Source organism: Solanum pennellii, chromosome 6 (genome assembly GCF_001406875.1).
Source record: "Solanum pennellii chromosome 6, SPENNV200".
NCBI classification, from domain to species: domain Eukaryota; kingdom Viridiplantae; phylum Streptophyta; class Magnoliopsida; order Solanales; family Solanaceae; genus Solanum; species Solanum pennellii.
This window is the reverse complement of record NC_028642.1, coordinates 26,803,278-26,824,732: the sequence shown is the minus strand read 5'-3', so window position 1 is coordinate 26,824,732 and position 21,455 is coordinate 26,803,278. Positions and strand designations below refer to the sequence as shown.

The 21,455-nt window shown below is 35.0% G+C and overlaps 1 protein-coding gene across 2 annotated transcripts; it reads right to left on the bottom strand.

The window, feature by feature from the left end:
* Positions 1-17,206: 17,206 nt before the first annotated feature.
* LOC107022530 (serine/threonine-protein kinase HT1-like) lies at positions 17,207-20,573 on the bottom strand. 2 transcript variants are annotated; one of them, XR_003578863.1, is made up of 2 exons: positions 17,729-20,573; positions 17,207-17,586 (listed from the first exon to the last, which is right to left on the bottom strand). XR_003578863.1 is itself a non-coding variant. In XM_015223123.2 (2 exons), the coding sequence occupies exons 1-2, from the start codon at positions 20,368-20,370 to the stop codon at positions 17,575-17,577; spliced, it is 285 nt and encodes a 94-aa protein (XP_015078609.1). In that variant the 5' UTR covers positions 20,371-20,573; the 3' UTR covers positions 17,207-17,574. The 2 variants fall into 2 exon arrangements, 1 of the variants encoding a protein (XP_015078609.1); XM_015223123.2 differs by having other exon boundaries at positions 20,098-20,573.
* Positions 20,574-21,455: the final 882 nt, after the last annotated feature.

Sequence of the window (21,455 nt, the reverse complement as noted above, 5' to 3'; positions counted from 1 at the left end):
GTTATGGGACACATAACTTTTTGTATTCTAATATATATAGTCGTTTGGAGTTGACCTAAGTATAATCTTACATCAAAACATAATCGGTAAGGAAACTTTCAACTCAACTTTGTGCTAGGATATTCTAGTGACCTTAATTGATATCCAAAAACATTACCACACTAAAGAATTTACCTTATCACTTATGAAAAATAAAAATTCACTCATGTTGCATTCTGACATAGTAGATTTGTTTGTTTGCCACGTTCTAGCATAAACATGGGATCATTTTCCATATTCCGAAATAAAAATTTGATCAGGTACCACATTCCGGTATGCTAATAGTTTGGGTTTGGGTTCCGTGAGAGGACCAATAACTTGACATGATTGTGTATCTTGTAATGACGAAGTTTCGTATTGTTCGTAATTAATATTGATGTTTTTTTCCGAGTATTCTATATTATATGATTACCTATATATATTTTTTACTATATTTCTTTAACTTGTTTTGTATCTTATTGTGGATTGAATCGGGAAGGGTAGGGTAATATACAAGAGAAAGAATGGTATGTCGTGGGTGGTTAGTCGGAATGTTGGTAGTTAAATAAGTGATATCTTCTAGGCGTTAGAATGGTTAGGCTATGATCTATGAACTAGTGACTAGGTATAATGAGGATATGGTTAGTAGTTGATAAGCTCAGACTTACTTCTCAAATAAGAGGTAAAGCTGTCATATCAAGTAAAGTGATAAGTTATGTATCTTTAAATCCTTGGTCCGGCATCTAGAAAATTTCACTCCGCACTTTTGTCCGGCTATGTGTGTTGCTATACTAACCCTTACTTTTTACCTCATATTAAGAATTGTATTCGATATTTGACTAATTTATTACCTCATACCAACCTACACTAGCCTATTAGATAGTGTACACTAAATCTATGTTGATAATTCTTTTCCTATTATTTACCTCCTTGGTCCGGCAAGCAGCATTAAGGCGAGTTCTAACGTTGGTCATCCGTTAAAAAGACTTCTAAATGAAAGAATTATCAATACATGCAAGACACTATTCTAGAATTACTATTTTAGTTAGATTTTACCCCATAATTCACCCATGGTTTTCATAACCCTAGTTATGGAGTTTAGTTACCCATGGTCATAATCACAATATTCATATATTTAATATAAGAATTCACGCACTTCCTTTAATGAGAAAGAATAAAATCCAGAAATTCACTTGATTAATCAATAAAAAAAAACCAACAATCAATTCTAGAAAAAGCGTATCAGTTACTGAAATTAATTCTTCTATACTTGAACGAGAGAACTAAAAATTATTGAAAAGTCTAACCAAAACTCAAAAAGTCAAACCCCAAATACGAGGTTTTTGAACTATTTATAATAAAAACAAAAACCTAATAAAACAAGGATTCTAATTACTGAAAATCCTTCCAAACGCATCTGAGTCGACGGATCTCGTGACGGACCGTAGTGCTCACGACGGGCCGTCATGGCCTCCGTCGTCCCATACGTCACAAATTCTTCTGTTTCTTTCTTCATCCCTCAACGAATAGGTATGAAGGACCGTTCCAAGCATGATGGTCCATCGAGGGTCTCCATTCCATAATACTTTAACTTTTTGGAATTTGGGTACTGGACTGCTCTCTTATCATTACGACGAACCAGCAAGACGGACCATCGTGGCTATGACTGTCCGTCATGGACTACCGTAATCCCACACTAGGTAAGACTTCCCCATCTTTCTTAAGCAACTTCTCTCCTCATTACGACGGACCGTCATAAGCTCCGTAGGTGGTCTCTTCTGCATTTCTCGCTCAAAAACTTCCGCATTCATGTTTGGACATGTTTCCTTCAAATAAGGAGAAGCTTACATAAAAATCAATACAAAAAGGCTTTTGGATACACACTAAACTTAAGGAAAAAACATTAAAAGTACCGTGAAACCACGGTACATGACCACCCTCAACTTAAATTCCTTATTTGTCCTCAAGCGATGCACTATGACTCACTACAAAATCATTGTACAAGAGTATCCATATTTTATCTTTCGCAATCATTTGGCTATCAATCCCGATCATTCTCATCATGTTTATGCATGTTATCACTGTTAGGCTTGAATTATGTGGAACCATACCATGACACAGACTCACCATGCACTGACACCTATCCTCTTCAATTTCTCACCGAGGTGCTAATATTTCCGGTATTGCAACTAGTGTCCTCACTTCAAAACAACATCCTCATTTTTCACACAATGATTTCAATTTGAGTATAAGGATCACTTTTCAACACTCACTCTCAAAACAAATTCACAACTCATTCATACATATTGTCATAAGCTTGCCATTATTTTCACTGCTTTAAGTTCGCCATACAACTCTTAGGATCACGATAGGACTTTCTGAGATTGTAACATAGTCTCAGGTTCAGGTAGGGTATATTTAGGTATACTTTAGTGACTTTTTTCCCTCCTTGACATATTGGGTAATCTTACCACCTTTTTATCATTTTATTTCGCCCAATTTCTCAATTTTCTTTTTATCTTGCTGTTTTCCCTTTCTTATCCTTATCTGTAAGTGACTTTTATTTTATTTTGTTTTTTGTTTTAATCACTTCTGTTTTATTCTTTCTTTCTCTTCATTCTTTCAACCCCACTTTCGGGAGTATTCCTCATAACAGCCACCCTCAACTCATGACTTTGCCATGAGTCAAGGTCACAATACCCACAGTTGGGTCAGGGCCACGACAAGGTTGTTTTTTGCATTAGCCACCCTCAACTTATGCTTTTGGTATAAACTGAGGTGCACATGTCCAAGGAGGGACCAGGGCCAACACACTGTTCCCAGAGAAGATCAGTTGGGGTGAAAAAGAAAGATCTGTTTTTAGGCTAAAATCATTTGGATCAATACGGGATTAACTTCATTTGGTTTTCTGTTATATATATATATATATATATATATATATATATNTTTCTAATTGTTCATTTTGGCTTACTTTTAGCAAGACTAACCAGGCAAGTTCTAGCTCAGTCTCAATGGTGGATCCTTCGAATTTTCCTCACACTCACTTGACATTCATTACATTCCCAGATTATTAGACATCTAGTTCGAGTCTTAGATTCAAGGTCATGCAGTAGTGTATCTCTATGTCATGTTTAGAGCCACACAATTATCAATTACTATGCCTAGTCATCCATCATTTTCATATCGGGATATCATATTTGTTTTATCAATCATGCTTCTGAGTTATACTATGTACACAAGATATAACATGCCGGTTCAACAATAAAAATAATCAGTCTTTTGGGGAAAAAAGAACACAAGCCAGAAAACACCAAAAGAGGATCGTGAATTGGGCTACTCAGACTTCACCCTAGCATTGACTTTCCATTTACCCCAACCCCAAGAAAAATATATGCAATTGTCCCCAGTGCATAAAAAAAGGGAATACGAGAGTGGTAGGTGAAGCAAACCTGAGTACCTCTGTAGTCTGGACACCCTCAGTAGTGTCCTCATCAGCAACAACACTATCAGTCGTGCGTCCCTCTTTCTCCACATCTCTGGATCTAGATGCCCCGACATCTGACTCTACAACCCTAATCTTACGTGCCTCCTCATCAGCAATCGAGGCTCTCCTCGCAACCTCCACTCACGGTGCTCCTTCTTCCTTGCCCTAGACTAATCCTCATCTCGACCCCTGCACCACTTGGCATGCTCTCGAGGGGGAGGTGGTGGAATATCATAAGTGGCGAATAAAGCATCCAACACTATTTCCTCAGCAGGCTCTGCAGAAGGGGCCTCAAACACAGGCACCCTAGCCTCTATGATCATATCAAGATCTCCGAGCAAGCTTATGAACATCCTTTACTAGCTCCGTTCTTTCTTCCTCAACATGGGCTACACTACCCATAGATAATCTACTAAGAGAATTTGCTACTACATTCGCCTTACCAGGATGGTAATGCACACTCATATCATAATCCTTAAGGAACTCAAGCCATCTCCTCTGGCGAAGATTCAAATCCTTATGGGTGAACACATACTGAAGGCTCTTATGGTCAGTGAACACATCTACATGAACACCATACAAGTAGTGTCTCCAGATCTCGAGTGCAAACAACACTGCTGCAAGCTCGAGTTCATGAGTTGGATAGTTCTTTTCATGAACCTAAAGCTTACTAGAGGCATAAGCTATCACCTTACCTCGCTGCATCAACCCACAACCTAGGCCAACTTTGGATGCATCACAATAGATCACATAACCATTTAAACCCTCTGGTAGAGTCAAGACAGGAGTTGTAGTCAATATAGTTTTCAATTCTACAAAGCTTTTCTCACAATAATCTGACCATTGGAATTTGACCATCTTTAGAGTAAACCTAGTCAATGGTGAGGCTATGGATGAAAATCCTTCCACAAACCTTTTTTAATAACCCTCTAGGCCTAAGAAACTTTTGATATCTGTAGCAGAGGTGGGTCTGGAAAACTGTTTCCCTGCTTCTATCTTCTGCGAATCCACTCGGATCTCTTCGCTAGATACAATATGTCCAAGAAAAGCAATGAATTGAAAGCAGAACTCACAGTTGTTGAACTTGGGGAATAACTGGCAATCCTTTAGAGTCTATAGAACAGTTATCAAATGACTAGCGTGTTCTTCCTCATTCCTAGAGTACATAACGATATCATCAATGAAGACGATGAGGAACAAGTCCAAGTACTATTTGAACACTCTATTAATCAAATCCATGAAAGCTGCAGGAGCATTGGTTAGTCCAAATGAAATAACTAAAAATTCATAATGACCATACAAAGTTCTGAAGGCTGTTTTCAGAATGTCTCTATCTCTGACACTGAGCTAATGATAACCCGATCTGAGGTCTATCTTTGAGAAATGGCTAGAACCCTGAAGTTGGTAAAAAAAAATCATCAATCCTGGGGATGGGATACTTATTATTGCTTGTGATCTTGTTCAACTGTCTACAGTGAATGCAAATTCTGAGAGAACCATATTTCTTCCTTACGAACAACACTGGTGCACCCCATATTGAAATACTAGGTCCAATGAAGCCCTTATCTAGAAGGTCTTTAAAATGTTCTTTCAATTCCTTAAGCTTTGCTGGAGCCATTCTGTAAGGAGGAATATAAATAGGTTAGGAATCTAGAAGAAGATTTATTCAAACGTCGATTTCCCTTTCGCGAGGAACTCCGAGAAGATTTACTAGAAATACTTCTGGAAACTCACAGGCTATTGGAACTGAATCAAAAGTTGGGATTTCAAGGCTAGAATCCTTAACCTGAACTAGATGATAGAGATAAACCTTAGATATCATCTATTTGGAATTAAGGTAAGAAATAAATTGACCTATAGGCGCTTAGCTACTACCCTTCGATTCTAAGATTGGTTCGTCTGTAAACTGAAAAAGAACAATACTAGTTCTACAATCGACTGACACATAATAGGAATGTAACCAATCCATGCCTAGAATGACATCAAAGTCTACCATTTCTAACTCTACTGATTGGAGTAGAGATTGACAATGGTTCTGAGAGAATTTCTAGACTAATACAAAAGGTTAGTGCTATACTGAGTTACAAAATACAAAGTCATGTCTGTTGTCTTTCCACTTATTGAACCATATGTGAGTCACATCCTTGAGTTGGTAGGATGCAAATCTCACATATCATTACCAGTTACTTACATCACACCAAATATTTTCTTGACCTCATCAATGAACATCTATGGGTCTTTACCAACTTGCGACCCTAAAAACATAGGTGGATTCATCCTATCAAAATCACAAACTCTGGCTGCACTAATCGATCATTTCTACTAGTAGGAAATAGAACATGCTGATTCTTGTGGTTGGCTATACTCTGAGCCAAAAGCTGGATTAGCATTCAGAAATTATACATTTGAACTTCCTTATGTGGTACTAAAGGAAGTGCGTTAGCATTGCGTGCATTAGCATTCCATGCCAAAGCTCCACGAGACGGCATGATCTGAAACGTAGAACGTCAAGTTGGATTGAAATAAGATCATACCTTACGCACAATAAGAGTAACAAGAAAGTGAAGATTTTCCTAAAACACTTCATATCCTCCCTCGCATTAGATGTGGTTCACTTCACACCCATTAAAAGGACTCTACTTAGTGCGGATTTTCAGACATCCTAGGACACCTAAAACCTAGTGCTCTGATACCAAGTTTTTTCACACCAGGAGCAACATCTGAGACAGAGACACAAAACCTAGGACCACAAGTGATCCCAAGCTAACCCTGCTGGCATGATCATGAGCATACTAAAGATAATAAACTGTTAAGGAAGCTAAATCATAAATTATAATGAAAAGATGGAAAATACATATATGCTAAAACTTAGATATATGAAAAACCGATGAGTTTAATATAAAGAAATATTAACTCACTACTAAGCTGAAACTAACTATGTCTGAAAATATCCTCTAAACTGGACTAGAAATACTGGGACAAGCCCCCAGCTAAATCTAGCAAAAACTAAGACAAAATGACTAAAGACTGAAATGACATTCATGACTGTTGTCCTCGGAGAATGAGGACTCACCACTGAATCTGCTGAATTGGAGATTGGGAAATCGATCTATGCATGATCTGGATGATGAGAACCTGAACCTACATCATGAGAAGATGTAGCGTACGTTTGTGTCAGTACTTGAAAGGTAATGAGCATGTAGGATAGAGTAAAGATGAAATAAAACATAACTGAACAAGCATAAAAGCAAGTATAATAATCTAACTTGATAAACTGAATTCTGAGGTAACTGAATGCAATGACCAATTTATAACATGCTGAAACTTAATACTGGATATACAGATAAATTGTCAATGCAGAGAGTCTGACTAATCTTTGGGAGCTACTAATAACTTATAATAAAACCACATGAGCTAAATATGGAATTTGATGTATACGCCCCATCGAGAGAACCCAATATACCCTACCCTGCCAAAGGTATAAAGGCATGCTGGCACGATCACTAAACTGATTGCCCACAGAGGGAAATTACAACCTACTTGGCTAGTAGTCATGGGACTATTAGGTACGCTAAATCCTAGTCCAACTCGGTATTTGCTACTTTCAATGAATTCTGTAATTTTACTGATTATGTTTGAGTTTCTGTAAATACTGGATAGGTTGAAACTGAACATGCAAACTGAAAATGCATTAATTAATCTAGTAATTATGCATTTATAACTGAGGCATGTATATCTGAGGTGTCCGAAATATTTGACCTAGCATTCATAATTCAAGAACTAAAGAAATACAAAGCTAAGGTTCTGAAATTCATTCGATAATCTGATTAATAACATGATAATCTGATTTGGAACATATATTTAAATAAATCATGAAGTTCTATCAAAGTTATAGAACCCTAGGTTTAATCATGATATGAGAATCAAGAATCTGACTGAAAACTAGGGACCAAATGGGTGAAAGGAACCCACTAGTGAATTCCCACATACTTGGTGATGAAATCCATGGAAAAATAATTATGTTTTGGGTCTGGAACTTGTGGTGTTCTTGAACTAGGGTTCTTGAGTTTTTTCTCCTCTCTTGCTTCTAATTTTCTAGGTTTTGATTTAATGATTTTACTTGGATATGTCTTAATTATGTTTCTAGGTTTAAACATACTAAAATCTGATGATTTAGGGTCAAAATGACCTAAATTAGAGTTTAAATGGAGTGGAAAAGGTCAAAAAAACCTGAAAAAGTTGTTGTCGGGCCAAACGACAGCTAGGAATAACGGTCCTTTTCGGCAGGCCCTTACTAAAATGGGCATAACTTTTTACTCGGAGGTCTGATTTTAGCAAGGTTGGTGGATATGGAAAGATAATTCAATTATCAATATGTGGTTAGGTCATGGGATACCCAATTCATTTTGTGCTAATAGTTATTATCATTTGAAGTTGACCCAACGGCATTTCCCCATAACTGTCTGCAAATTTTCCACCTACAATCATACCTGACCGTAGGTCACCCTACAGACCATTCTGGTCATCTGTAGCTCTTGTTAGAGAGTGGGTGAATGGGGATCTCGATTGACGGTCATGGACTACAGACTGTCGTCTGACCTGCGGACCGTCGGTCCGTTCGTCGATCAAGACTTAGCCAATTTTTCCCGTTGAATTTTTCGAGAGTTTTGGATCCCATCGACGGTTGTGCAGGAAATACCTTCGTGTGTCCTATGGACCATCGATGCAACCATGGTTGCACCTGCAGATTTTTCTGGAAAAAAAAACTAATTTTTGGTCTATTTTGGCTACGGGGTGTTACATAGGTGACATCTGAATGTTCACAATGAGATGTACTAAAAAAAAAGTTTGACATATAACATATTAAAATCTCAAAACATAGTTTTGTGAGCTGTTGAACTTACAAATATAAAAAAACTTTAATAAAGACCACCTTACTTTCCTAAAAATCAAGATGAAAAAGATATGTTACGTAATATATTTTTCAAAAAAGATAGTCTTTCATGTTGTTTTCAAGTTTATGGTTCACAAATTCAATTGAAAGAAGCCAAATGAAAGAGGTGTTACTTATTTATCATAAATATAAATAAAAAAACTTTATCAAAGGGGAACGAGTTATCACTACCAAAAGAAAAGATCTTTAACAATAATTAATAGCTTAATTATCAAAGAATTTGTATTTTCTGAGGCAATTGGTACTCTGTACAAATGTCTCTGAAGTCTATAGCAACATTGAATCAAATGAGAGTTTATTAATGTCGGTAAAGGCTATAGTACTCTCGGTGAACGTGCATATTTATTGCCGATAAAAAATATTTTTTTTGTGTATTTTGGACATCTGTTAGTTTCACAAAAAACTTGATCTCTTCTGTGCCCAAAAAGAAGAGAACAAGAAATATGACAAATTAGTTAACCTGCAGTAAAAGATATGGACAATTGTCTCTATACAAATAAACTAGGAATAGCGCAAAGACATACAAAATGTTTGTACCTATGAAGAATAAATTAGAATAATATAGTAACTGTTGTAAGCAAGAGTGAAATCATTTTGGTTCTTTTAACAAACTTAATCATTGGTTCCGCATTTATTATCCAATATTTGTTGTTTTGTGCTATCAAACATAGCACAAACTACAAGAAATTTTCTCAAAAATTATAAATTTTCAATCATCCTCACTGGTCTTTTAAACATAATTAAAAACAAGTCACCAAAATTGCAAAAAGAAGTTTAAATAGATACATCAATTACTATTATTTATAGTAAATAATAAGCTTAATGTAATAGGAGGAAGAAAACTCATAGAAATGAAAAATACTTTATAAGAAGCTTAGTTAATGTATATGAATTAAAAAAACATACAAACAATAATTGAAAAAATAAAAGATTTGTTTACTAAAGAATCAAAGGTGAATTCAACCATCAACAAATTCACCAGCGTATCGCTTGCAATTGAAATCAATTTTCTTTGTTATATGAAGAGACCTTTAGAAAGCGACAATAGAGAGATCAATTTTCAATCATCCTTGTTGAAACTTAATAGAGTTAAACTTTCAAGCACGAAACTAACTTCATAAAAACTTAATGAATGTATTTGAATTTTACTACCCTATAGCAGGAAAAAACCCTAAAAATCATAGTTGCATAAAATTCATCTATTCATAGACAACATAAGATAGTGTGAACAAAAGTTTATTATGCCTTATCCGAAAGGTCACAACTCTTTGGAAAATTTAGAATCCTTCAGAAACGTTAGAACATATTATATAAGTCACAATTTTTCATAAAAGTCACAACTCTTAAATAAAGTCACCTTTTTACAAAATTCACAACTTTTCTAAAATGTGATTTTCATGAAAGTCCGAACTTATCGTTAAAAGGGAGGGCTAGTTTTGGAAATAAATAAATTTAAAAGGGAACGGTGGTTCATGGTTGCGCCACATACGTCTTTTATATAAATATATGATTGTTATTTTTTTTAAAAAGGATAAAAATTGGTTGCATGTTTCTTGTCTTTATATAATTAATGTTCAATAATTAATAAATTATAGTGTAATAATGAGTGGAGAATTGTGATGATCTAGAATAGTTAATGGTTGGCCAGCGAATTGATATTTCAGTATGCACTAGTTCGAAACCTATACTCTGTTTTAAATTTTATTCTTTTGATCATCACAACTTATCTAAGGTTAAAAAATTGAGATATGTTATTAAATATTAAGTGTAGGATATTATTAAGAGAAATAAAGACTTAACCTTAGGCTTGAATATAAGAAACGAGAGACTTGACATGTTAGAGGACCTCAAGATTAGGAACTTGAGTATAGATTTGTGTTTGATGATTTTTGGGTCTAGTCTATACATAGAGTAATTCTAGTATCTATAAACTCTTTAACTTACAAATTACACAAATTGCGTAAATTGGAAGTGCTCGAAGACAATGAGAAAGGGAAAATTATTGAAGAAGTAGCTTGCTTGACTTCGATTCTTCGGTGGAGGTAGGTTATGTTTATTTTTATTTGATAGATAGACTCTCAATAGTGATTTATATGTATTGAGTGATATTGTGAAGTTTCCTATGTACTTGATTGTGTGGTTGTATAGCTTGGTTGTGTGGTTGGGGTTGGACTAAAATTTTGAGATCGTTGAATTTATGATCTTGAACCCTCTCTATCAAAGTGATGCCTTGAATAAAGAAGGCTTGATGAAATATTGTTAATGAATTGAAAGTGGCGATAATAATTAATAAATTAATGATATTATTTGATTGGAGTGACATGTTCCAACACGGTATTATTGGATCAGAGTGTCACTTTCTGACACGGTATTCTTGGATTGGAGTGTCATGTTCCGACAAAGTATAACTAGATCGAAGTGTCACGTTCCGACACAATAACATTATAGAAAAAAATTATTGAATTAACTTAACCTACTCAATCTCAAAGAACTCACTTCCCAAATGAGTCTGGTGTGGAGGCATGAGTCCCTGTATGTGTCCAGGATATTGTGAGTGATTGTGTACTCATTTTTGTTGTAACTTGTTCATGTTTTTTGTTGTTAGCTACCGGTTAAGTGTCATAGTTGATTTCATACTATTATTCATTGTATATTAGTTTCTTTTTTGAATTAGCCGATGATACCTACTTAGTACATGTTGCCCCGTTCTAATCCCTATTTATGTTTTCCTTTTTTTCCTTTTATGGAATGCAGTGAGTATACCAACGACTTCGACTCGCCTTCAGCTCTAGCCAGTCTCAAGTATATAAGGTTCCAGGTTGAGCTACTCATTCAATGTCGTGTTGTTTTCTCTCGGTCATGACATAATATCATTAGTTTTCGAACATAAACCATTTTATTTAATTATATTTGGTGTCTTTAATACGCTTAGACTTAGTATTGAAAATTAGATTTCCTTAATGTGATGACTTTCTTGTTTTGGGAATGATATATAGTAGATTATAATTGATTTGTGTTTCTTTCACTAATGAGATTTAAGATTCTACACTATTATTAGAACTTTGTAAGGTGAATGATTAATATATTTTTGGGTTGAATCTTTGGTTTGTCCACCTAGGAGGTTAAGTGTGGGTATCGCTCAAGACTAGATTTGGGTCGTGACAGACACAGAGACAATATGACTATAACATGATACTGTGGTGTCTCCCATAACAAAAACGGTTGTCCTACTTGCCCAAGTAGAACCATGGACTTCTAGCTTATGTGGGTTCAGTAGATAATAGATCTATGGGGGCACATATCTACAGGATAAGGAGATTGCTAGCAGAAACAGGTCCTCTACTAGAAAAATCTTTCATCTCAAGAGATTGCTTTGAGAAACCTAGACTTTACTTCATGGGAGCTTCCATCTTACATCAATATCTACTCGATACTAATTATAAAACCCACAGAATATTTATTAAGTCATGTCTTACCTGATTATTGACTAGATCATCATAACATTCGTGAGAAAACCTGCACCATCAATGATGTATTGTTATTAGTTTTTAGCCTCTAATTCAATTAGATGAGAATAGCTTTCAACCTAATGACCCTTATTATGTGAGGAAACCTTTGAAATCATGCTAATTTGTGTTTATGAGAATGTCCTTCGAATAACACAATAACAACATCATCATGGGTACTTTACTCTCAAAGCCCCTTAAAACAATGGCAAAGACTTCATAAGAACATGCAATAGTCCATAAATTACCTAACTACACCATTTTAGGCCTACGACCACCCCATTAAAGTGTAGCCTAAAGTAGCAAAAAGTGTGACCTTTCATAAAAGGCTACACTTTTGGACTTTAGGCCACACTTTTTATGGGGTGCCCTAAAGTAGCGTAACCTTTGACATTAGGCAAAACTTTTTAAATGTCGCTATTTTTTGCTACACTTATAAAGCATAACCAAAGAGGTATACGGAAACACTTTATTGTGATGCATTAGTCACACCTATTTTTCTTCATACTACACTTAGAAATGATGCCTTTGCAGTGTTATTGGTCACACTTCAAAAGTGTTGCCTTTTATATGTCATCCAAACCAACACTTTAAAAGTGTTGTCTTTTATATCTCATCTAGAGGAACACTTATGAAATATAACATTATATCTCATATAGAGCAACACTTATAAAGCGCAACTTTAACATTGGACATACTACGACAACACTTTTAAATTGTGTATATTCAATATATAATTACAAAACTAAATATCCAAATGAGCTAAAGCACAAAATTAACTAATAATTAATCGAAGCTACATATTTCAAATAAAAGTGATTGCTTAAAGATCTCTAATATAATTAAATTCTGAAAAAAAACCAATGCACTCAAAATTAAACAATTGTAACAAGTTGTCTATCAGCAAAAAACTCTTATCCATTATCCACAACCTGCAGTTATGTACGTACCTAGTAAGATTAAAGAAACAAAGTTCATAGAAAAATTATAAGTAACATCTACTTCAAACCTGGTGGGCACGACAAATAAGACCAAGATCATGCTTCTAGAGAAACTCGGTGACCTTATCAGGTGTCACGCCTCGAGCTACCCCCGAGACGCGGACATGGAACTGAGGACCACATGTGATCCCAAGCTAACCTTGCTGGCATTATCATGATCATACTAAAGCAAATAAACTGTTGCGGAAGCTAAATCATAATTAAATTTGAAAAGATGGGGAATACCCATATATTAAAACTGATATATATGAAAACTGATGAGTTTAATACAAAAGAAATATTAACTCAATACTAAGTTGAATCTGACTATGTCTGAAATAAGCCTCTAAACAGGTCTAGAAATACTGGGACAAGCCCCCAGCTAAATCTAGAAAAATCTTAAACTAAATGATAAAAAATTACAAATGACACTCATGACTATTGTCCACGGAGAATGAGGACTCACCACTGAATCTGCTGAATTGGAGATCAAAAATCGATCTATGTGTGATCTGGATGATGAGAACCTGAACCTACATCACGAGAAGATGTAACGCACGTATGCATCAGTTCTTGAAGATATTAAGCATGTAGGATAGAGTAAAGCTGAAATAAAACATAACTGAACAAGCATAAAAGCAAGTATAATAATCTGACATGATAAACTGAATTCTAAGCTAACTGGATACAATGACCAATTTATAACATGCTCAACTGAATACTAAATAAACTGATAAAAGGTCAATGCAGAGAGTCGGAATGATCTGTAGGAGCTACTAATAACCGATAGTAAAACCACATGAGCTAAATGTGGAGTCCGATGTATACGCCCCATCGAGAGAACCCAATATATCCTGCCAAAGGTATAAAAGTATGCTGGCGTGATAACTAAACTGATTGCCCACAGAGGGGACTTATAACCTACTTGGCTAGTAGTTATGGGACTATTGGGTACGCTAAACCCTAGTCCAACTCGGTATTTGCTACTTCCAATGAATTCTATAAATTTACTGTTTATGTCTGAATTTCTTTAAATATTGGATTGCTCGAATCTGAACATGCAAACTGAGAATGCCACAATTAATCTGGCAATTATGCATTTATAACTGAGGCATGTATATCTGAAATGTTTGTAATATTTGACCTAGCATGTGTAATTTAAGAACTAAAAAAATACAAATTTAGGGTTCTGAAATTCATGCAATAAACTGAATAATAACATGATAATATGATTTGGAACATAAAAGTAATAAATTCATAAAGTTCTATCAATGTTCTAGAAATCCTAGGTTTAATCATGACAAGAGAATCAAGAATCTGACTGAAAACTGGGGACCAAATGGGTGAAAGGAACTCACTAGTGAAATCCCACATACCTGTGATGAAATAGACAGAAAAATACTTAATTTTCGAGGCTGGAACTGGTGGAGCTTGCGGCGTTCTTGAACTAGAGTTTTTGAGCTTTTTTTTCCTCTCTTGCTTCTAATTTTCTAAGATTTGATTTAATGATTTGACTTGGATATGTTTTAATTATGTTTCTAGGCTTAACTGACTAAAATATGATGATTTAGGGTCAAAAAGACGTAACTTAGGGTTTAAACAGAGTGGGAAAGGTCCAAAAGACCCCTGGGAAAGTTGCTGTCGGGCCAAACGACGGCCAAGATTGACGGTCCGTCGTCTGCTCGACAGCCCGTCGTTGGGTCCGTCATCAGGGCCTGTTCGACAAGCCATTACTAAAATGGGCATAAGCTTTTACTTGGAGGTCTGATTTTAGCAAGGTCAGTGACTATGGAAAGATAATTCAATTATCTATCTGTGGATAGGTCATGGGATACCTAATTCATTTTGTGATAAGAATTATTATCATTTGAAGGTGACCAAAGTACATTTCCCCTTAACTGTCTGCAAATTTTCGACCTTCGGACCGTAGGTCCACCTACGGACCGTGCTGGTCATCCATAGATCTTGTAAGAGAGTGGGTGAATGGGGGTCTGAATCAACGGTCACAGACTACGGACCGCCGTCTCACCTACGAACTGTCGGTCAGTCCGTCGATCAAGACTTAGCCAATTTTTCCCGGCTGAGTTTTTAAGAGTTTCTTATCCCATCGACGGTTGTGCAGTATGGACCGTCGTCTGTCTTACAGACTGTTGATGCCACCGTTGGTTGCACCTACATATTTTTCTGGAAAAAAACTGATTTTTGGTCTAGTTTGACTACGGGGTGTTACAACATAAGATAAGATCATTCTCATTTCACCAATCAAACTCCCTACTGAGAAATACTCTAAGATTCACCTAAGTAAGACATAAAGAGAACACCCATACACCCTCTTCAAGCCTACCTAAGCAATCCTCAAATCTACTGTAGATAGAAACCTTTTTCAATTAAAAATCTTTACCTAAGTCATTAAATTCATTAGGTCATGTAGGAGACATTCAAAATATAAGGACATTCAAGTAATGGTCTTGGTGAACACCTAGGGATTTACTCACTAACATCTTCAAATCCTAATTGTGCAATGTCTAGATAGCGTCCCATACCACCATCTAAACTTTATAGAGCTTTTCCAACACAAGTAGGTAACTCATATGATAAGAATAGGCAATAACCGACATAGACCATGGTAGCTATGCATGAAATCCAAAGTTATAACCTTCTCCAATGGAGGGTGTTCTACTTGACAATGGTAGAACTAGGACAAATCCCAAGTAGGCACATGGTTAAGGAATATGAATGGTTTCTTTGTACTCTAGCCTCATCCTTAACAAGACCTACGGGGCTGAAATATTGGGAGTTTCTGATCTCATCGATGGTTGTGCAGGGCGGATCGTGAGTCAGGCTACGGTCCATTGATGCCACCGTTTGTTGCACTTGCATATTTTTTCTGTAAACCTGGTTTTTGTTCTATTTTGGCTACGGGGTGTTACATCAGGGCAAAAAGTGGCTACGGGGTGTTACATCAGGGCAAAAAGTGTGAGAAATTTCCCGGTCATTCATTCCCCACCCTTTAACATATTTTGTAAGATCACACTAAAGCTGATCACATAACCCATATCCATATCTTTTAACATTCTTTTGTAGAATCAATCTCTATCACCAGAACTCATATCCGCGTCTGTAGACTCCCCAACTTCTCCAAACGATGCCGAACTCTTCGAATGGTTTGTCTAGTTTCCCTGACAAATGCCTAGAAGAAAACATAAAGTAACAACAATATATATAGCAACAGTTATAGAGGAGGAAAGAAGTTCCAGACTTATTCAAAATTATAGAATGCAGATTATTTGAGTTCACTTTCCAGATTGTGAGGCAAATTGAAACAAAATTAGAGACTGCAGAATGCAAATTTCTTGTTGGTCTGGCTTTCAGAAGAACACTTTACCTCCATTCAAGCATCTATTAATCTTGTTATTCAGAATTTAACAAACTTGTAAAATGAAGATTTCAGCGCTTCTCACAGCCATTCGTTTGTCTGTATTTAATAAAACAAATAAAAACGACACAAAGCGAGGCTACCCTTCTCTGATTAAACTTTCTATATGCAAATTAGACTGGTGTTTCAGACTAAGAAGTTAAGACATTCCATATGACCATCTTTAAATTAATACACTAACAAATACCAATAAGTTAAGACTTGCCCTATGGTCTTCCTTTAATACACTAACCTGGGCCAATGTAACTATACGACCCACATAGACTTGAGTCTCTTGGTATTGACATCAACCGCCTTTGCGGCACCAAAATCAGAAACTCATGCTCCAAAATCATCAATAGTACTCTACAAAAGTCCTCTAATAAAACCACTCTTATTTCTTTTGTCATAAACCTTTCAATGAGAATCAAAACATTAGACCTACAAAATTAATAAAGATGTGAGATTAATCATATAAACTGTTTGGAAGAAATAGAAAACTAATTTTAACAATGTTGCAAGTTGAAGATCATGAACAAATAGAACCACTATTGCATCAGATTGCAACTTGACTGACAAATGAAACAAAATTCAACACTGTAACAACCCTAGTGTATGTAGAACCAAATTTAACTCTATAACCAAGTTGAATCGAGTAATATGAAAGCATTTGCAGTATTTTCTTATATGCTTACAACATGTCACTACATGTAAGCTACTTGCGATAATACCAAAAGAAAAACAAATACGATCACAAACCAGCAAAGGATGCATACATAGAAATTGCATAATAGCACTTTCATCCAAGCAATCGGGACAAAATGATTGTAAACACTACTACATACACTATATGCAAATGTAAGTAAGCATTCCAACAATTCATATAAAAAATATTTGTATGTCTTTTAATGACATCTATCAAAAGAAGGAGCTCACCTTTCACCAATCAGTAAGTTACTAGTGAAAAGTCATAGACATGTATAATTTCATATTGGTTGGTAATTATAACTACAGGTTAAAATAATGTATAGACTAGCTCAAAGAGTCATCTCTTCTTGCATCGTAGCAAGTTTATCTTCTTCAGTTGTATGCTTCTAAGCAATAGGCCGAGCAGGTTTCTTCCCTGCAGGAACATGGACTGGAGAAGCAGGAGTTGTAGTTGCTGCCTGAAGTAGCTGCTCTTCTAATTTAGCACCTTCAAATTCTTCAAGTTCTGCCTATAATTCATCCTGCAACAACAGCATGTCAAAACTAGCAGAAATACATACACATTTTATGTGATAAAGTAATATTGCATAAAATATAAAGTGTCCAATAAATAAAGTTCCTAGACCTATTAGGAAAAGCATAATATAGCATCAGATTAGGAACCTCATCAAAATCAGTTGTTGCACCAATTGGTGTAGCCAAAGCCTCCTGTATTTGTTTCATATTCTCTGTGTGATAACCTCAAGAGGTGCTAGACCCTGAATGTTAAATCATGGTGAGTGGAGACCTAAAATATCATTGAAGGAAGTTCTCTTGAAAAATTTATAAGGTCTTTGAATTCCTATAGTCAACCCCAACTTTTTTCGGATTGAGGTGTAGTAGTGTTGTTGTATGTTAATGTCCAATTAGAATATCACCGGCTGATATTGTTGTTAGTTCTGCTTTTGTTTATCTTAAAAAATGAGGTCTCACGATTTTCTGTTAAGATCTTTTATATTTCTCTTACTAGTTGGATCAAATTCTTCTTCTTTTTTTACAACGGTACTGAGGCTAGATCGCGTGCACCATGATAATTGAAGGGGTATCTCCTACCTCCATCCAGAAAATTGTTATCTCCTACACTTTGTGTATTAGTCCAAACTTACTTCACATATGGAACAAAATAAAAACTAAAACCTGTAAACCGAAATGCGACATGAGAAGAGATTATTCCTTTAACTACTTGTATTCAACTTCTATTACGGTGTAAAAGCCTAAAAGAGGGTGCCTTTCCACAGCTTAGCAGAAACATGTAACTTAGTGATGATATTACTTCTAGATATAAGTTGTGGATGATGTAAATCACGTCGAGTAAAAGATGATGTCTCTAAGAAGATATTACCTAATTAGTTCTTGCAACTAGAAGGAATAAAAGTTAAGTTTGCAGTAAGTTCATGAAAGCTAACTTAGGGAAATGACTACAACTTTGAGAATCAACTAAATGTTCTACCAGCATGCAGAAAAAGAAGCCTCAAAATTCATTCCTACTCATTCTAGTGCAACTTCTGTTTGGTTTCCATGTTGGAGTGGTACGACCACATTTTTGTTAACTCAATCATGTCTTTCTTTCTCATATAAGCTGATTCCAACATCTTAAGTGAGTATTATATTTCATTACTTACCAAAAAAATGAGTCTACTCTAGTTTACATTCATATAACACACAGGCAAATGAAATGTTCTCATTCCTCAAGCTGCAATAGAAGTCGTCCAACAATACAAACTCAATACCGAACAATGAAAATCATTAAATTTCTAAAAAAGCAAATATTTTGAGAATATATAGAAGCTTATTAACTAACATTGGATATGGACATATAAAGAAGCAAAGAGGGAAACGAACCTGCACACAGACAATAGTTCAAAAATCGCAAAGGAAATGTAGCAAGAGTTGTTTACTCACTCGACAAACTGAATAAATATGCTTAAGCTACTTAATGTGGAGAAGATATTAGATAAGAATCAAACACCCATTAAAGAAATGTGTCACTGAAGGAAAATGAAACAGATTAGATACTATGTATATGTACCAGCTTACATTTAAAGGTAGTGAAAAAACATAAAGTGTAGTGTCAAACCAGATTACAGAGGATAACAGCTACAACAAGGTGTCTCAGTTTCGTAAATATCGATTAAGATGCGCTTAAGTGTTAATAACCATTAAAATATGCCTCGGTGAGAGATATAGGAACTAAAACACCTACAGATGATCTAAACTCAAAACCAATTAACCAGTCAACTCACACACAACTTCTTGTCCTTTGCTCTCTAAAGATTCTAATTGCTTCAAAAGAAACATGAAGCTGATTATTCACCTTCTTATAAAAAATATTTGAATGTGATTTAAATGTGGTAAGGGAATCCTATATGCTAATACAACTGCATATTCAAGGTAAACGAAAATATATTTAAATCTAAGCCATTCTAGCAGCAAAAAGTCATATAAAAAGAAAAAGCCATCTCCAATAATCCAAAACGAAAGGAAGAACAAGCTAGTATATATACTTATGAACCGCAACAGGCATAATATGAATCTGACACAAGAACTAGAAGTAATTCCAACAATCATTCATGTTAAAAACTTACAGACCCTCTCCTTGAATCCACAGAAAAAATCAATATAGATGTAAATGCCAGTTGATTTTCAAAGTGAGGAAAATTTGAAAGAGACATATTGAATGAAAAGGGAAAACAAATAGAATGAGAAGCAAATTCAATGTTCCTCGACATTCCTGTGAGGCAAAACCATACTAAAAAGAAATAGACAACGTATGCCACAGTATATAATTATATATAACCCTAGCAACTATTTCTCTTATATCCACAACAGAAGATAACACTCTTTCTTCCATAGGAAGTCGAAAAGAATTTAGTACGCCTATATATCATTACAAGGAACAAGAAAGTGTAGCTTACTTGTAATGTATAACATTACAAGTAAAAACAATAAAAGATTAAAAAAATCATCCTTCTGTATTGTAAAGGAACTGCAACCTGCAAAATGTTGAGATTATACAAACGCAAAAGCAGATGAACCTCAGCCTTGAACTGTTGTTCAAGCTTAGCTCCTGTTTCCTCCTTATGAGTTGGAATCCTCACCATTATCAAAAGAACTTCTCTTTCTTTGTAAATTCCTTTATAAATCCTGCTATGTGAACTAGAAGCAAACTTGTTACCTATAAACAACCAAGACAAATCAACTGTCCATTCGTCTTGATCCTCTTTAAAAACTTCCAAACTTTCAATTTTATCATGCTCTAATATCATTGACCATGATTCTTAACTATGAACTCTTTTCTTACCCATTCTTTCAATATCACATGAATTCCACTTAGTTCATGAAGATGAAGAAATCCGTGAGAAAGATTTTTGCTTGGTTTTTCAGTGATTTTTACTTCATCAATCGTGTTCTTCCCCAAGTTCTTTTTAGTTCAGTGAGAAAGTGAGAGGTCTGATAAATTCTTTCATTTAGCACCATTTTCTTTTTTGGAAAATAAGATTTTAATGTTTTATTAAATATTTTTTTGCTCAACAAAAATGGGAGGGAGAGTTGAAAATATTGGAGGGAATCTAATATTTTTGTGAAAAATTTTAGGCCACACTTCTAGTGTGTTATTTTCACAATTATAAAAACAGGATCCTTTAAAAGTGTGACGATAAATATAAATAATTGTTGTCACTTATTTCATACTATGACAACGCTTATAAAGTGTAGTCTGTACCATTAAGGGGTACACTTTATAAGTGTTGCCAAAACTTAAAAATTTAGGCTACATTTTAAAAGTGTTCCCAAAAATATTTTAAGCAACACCTTTCAAGCGTTGGTCAGATTTAGTGTGGTCGTAGGCCGAAAATGGCGTAGTGCATCTTGAGGATCAAAACCCAGTTTCAATCATAATTACTTGGAAAACATAGGTTAGATATGGATTTCATTATAACTTCATGTATAGCTAGCAATACATGCTTAATTTAATAAAAATTTCCTTTTACTTTAAAAATCTAACATCACATGATTCATTACTTGAAACATGGGTGTTTAAATTGTTTTATGCGGATATAATCATAAAATCATAGTAATTCATCAATTCATACTTAAATTTAACATAATCCAATCATTTAAATAAATTTTGCAGAGCACCCATGATAATTAAAGAAAACCCTAACAAATTAGGAATTTCTACCTTTTGAGATTGGAGAATTTGAGAACTCCATGGATAAAAAATATCATAACTTACTAGCAAATCCCAAAGAAATTGAAGTATGAAAACTTGTTCTTGAACCCTATATTGAATCTTCAAAAAAAAATAATAATATATATATATATATATATATATATATATATATATATATAT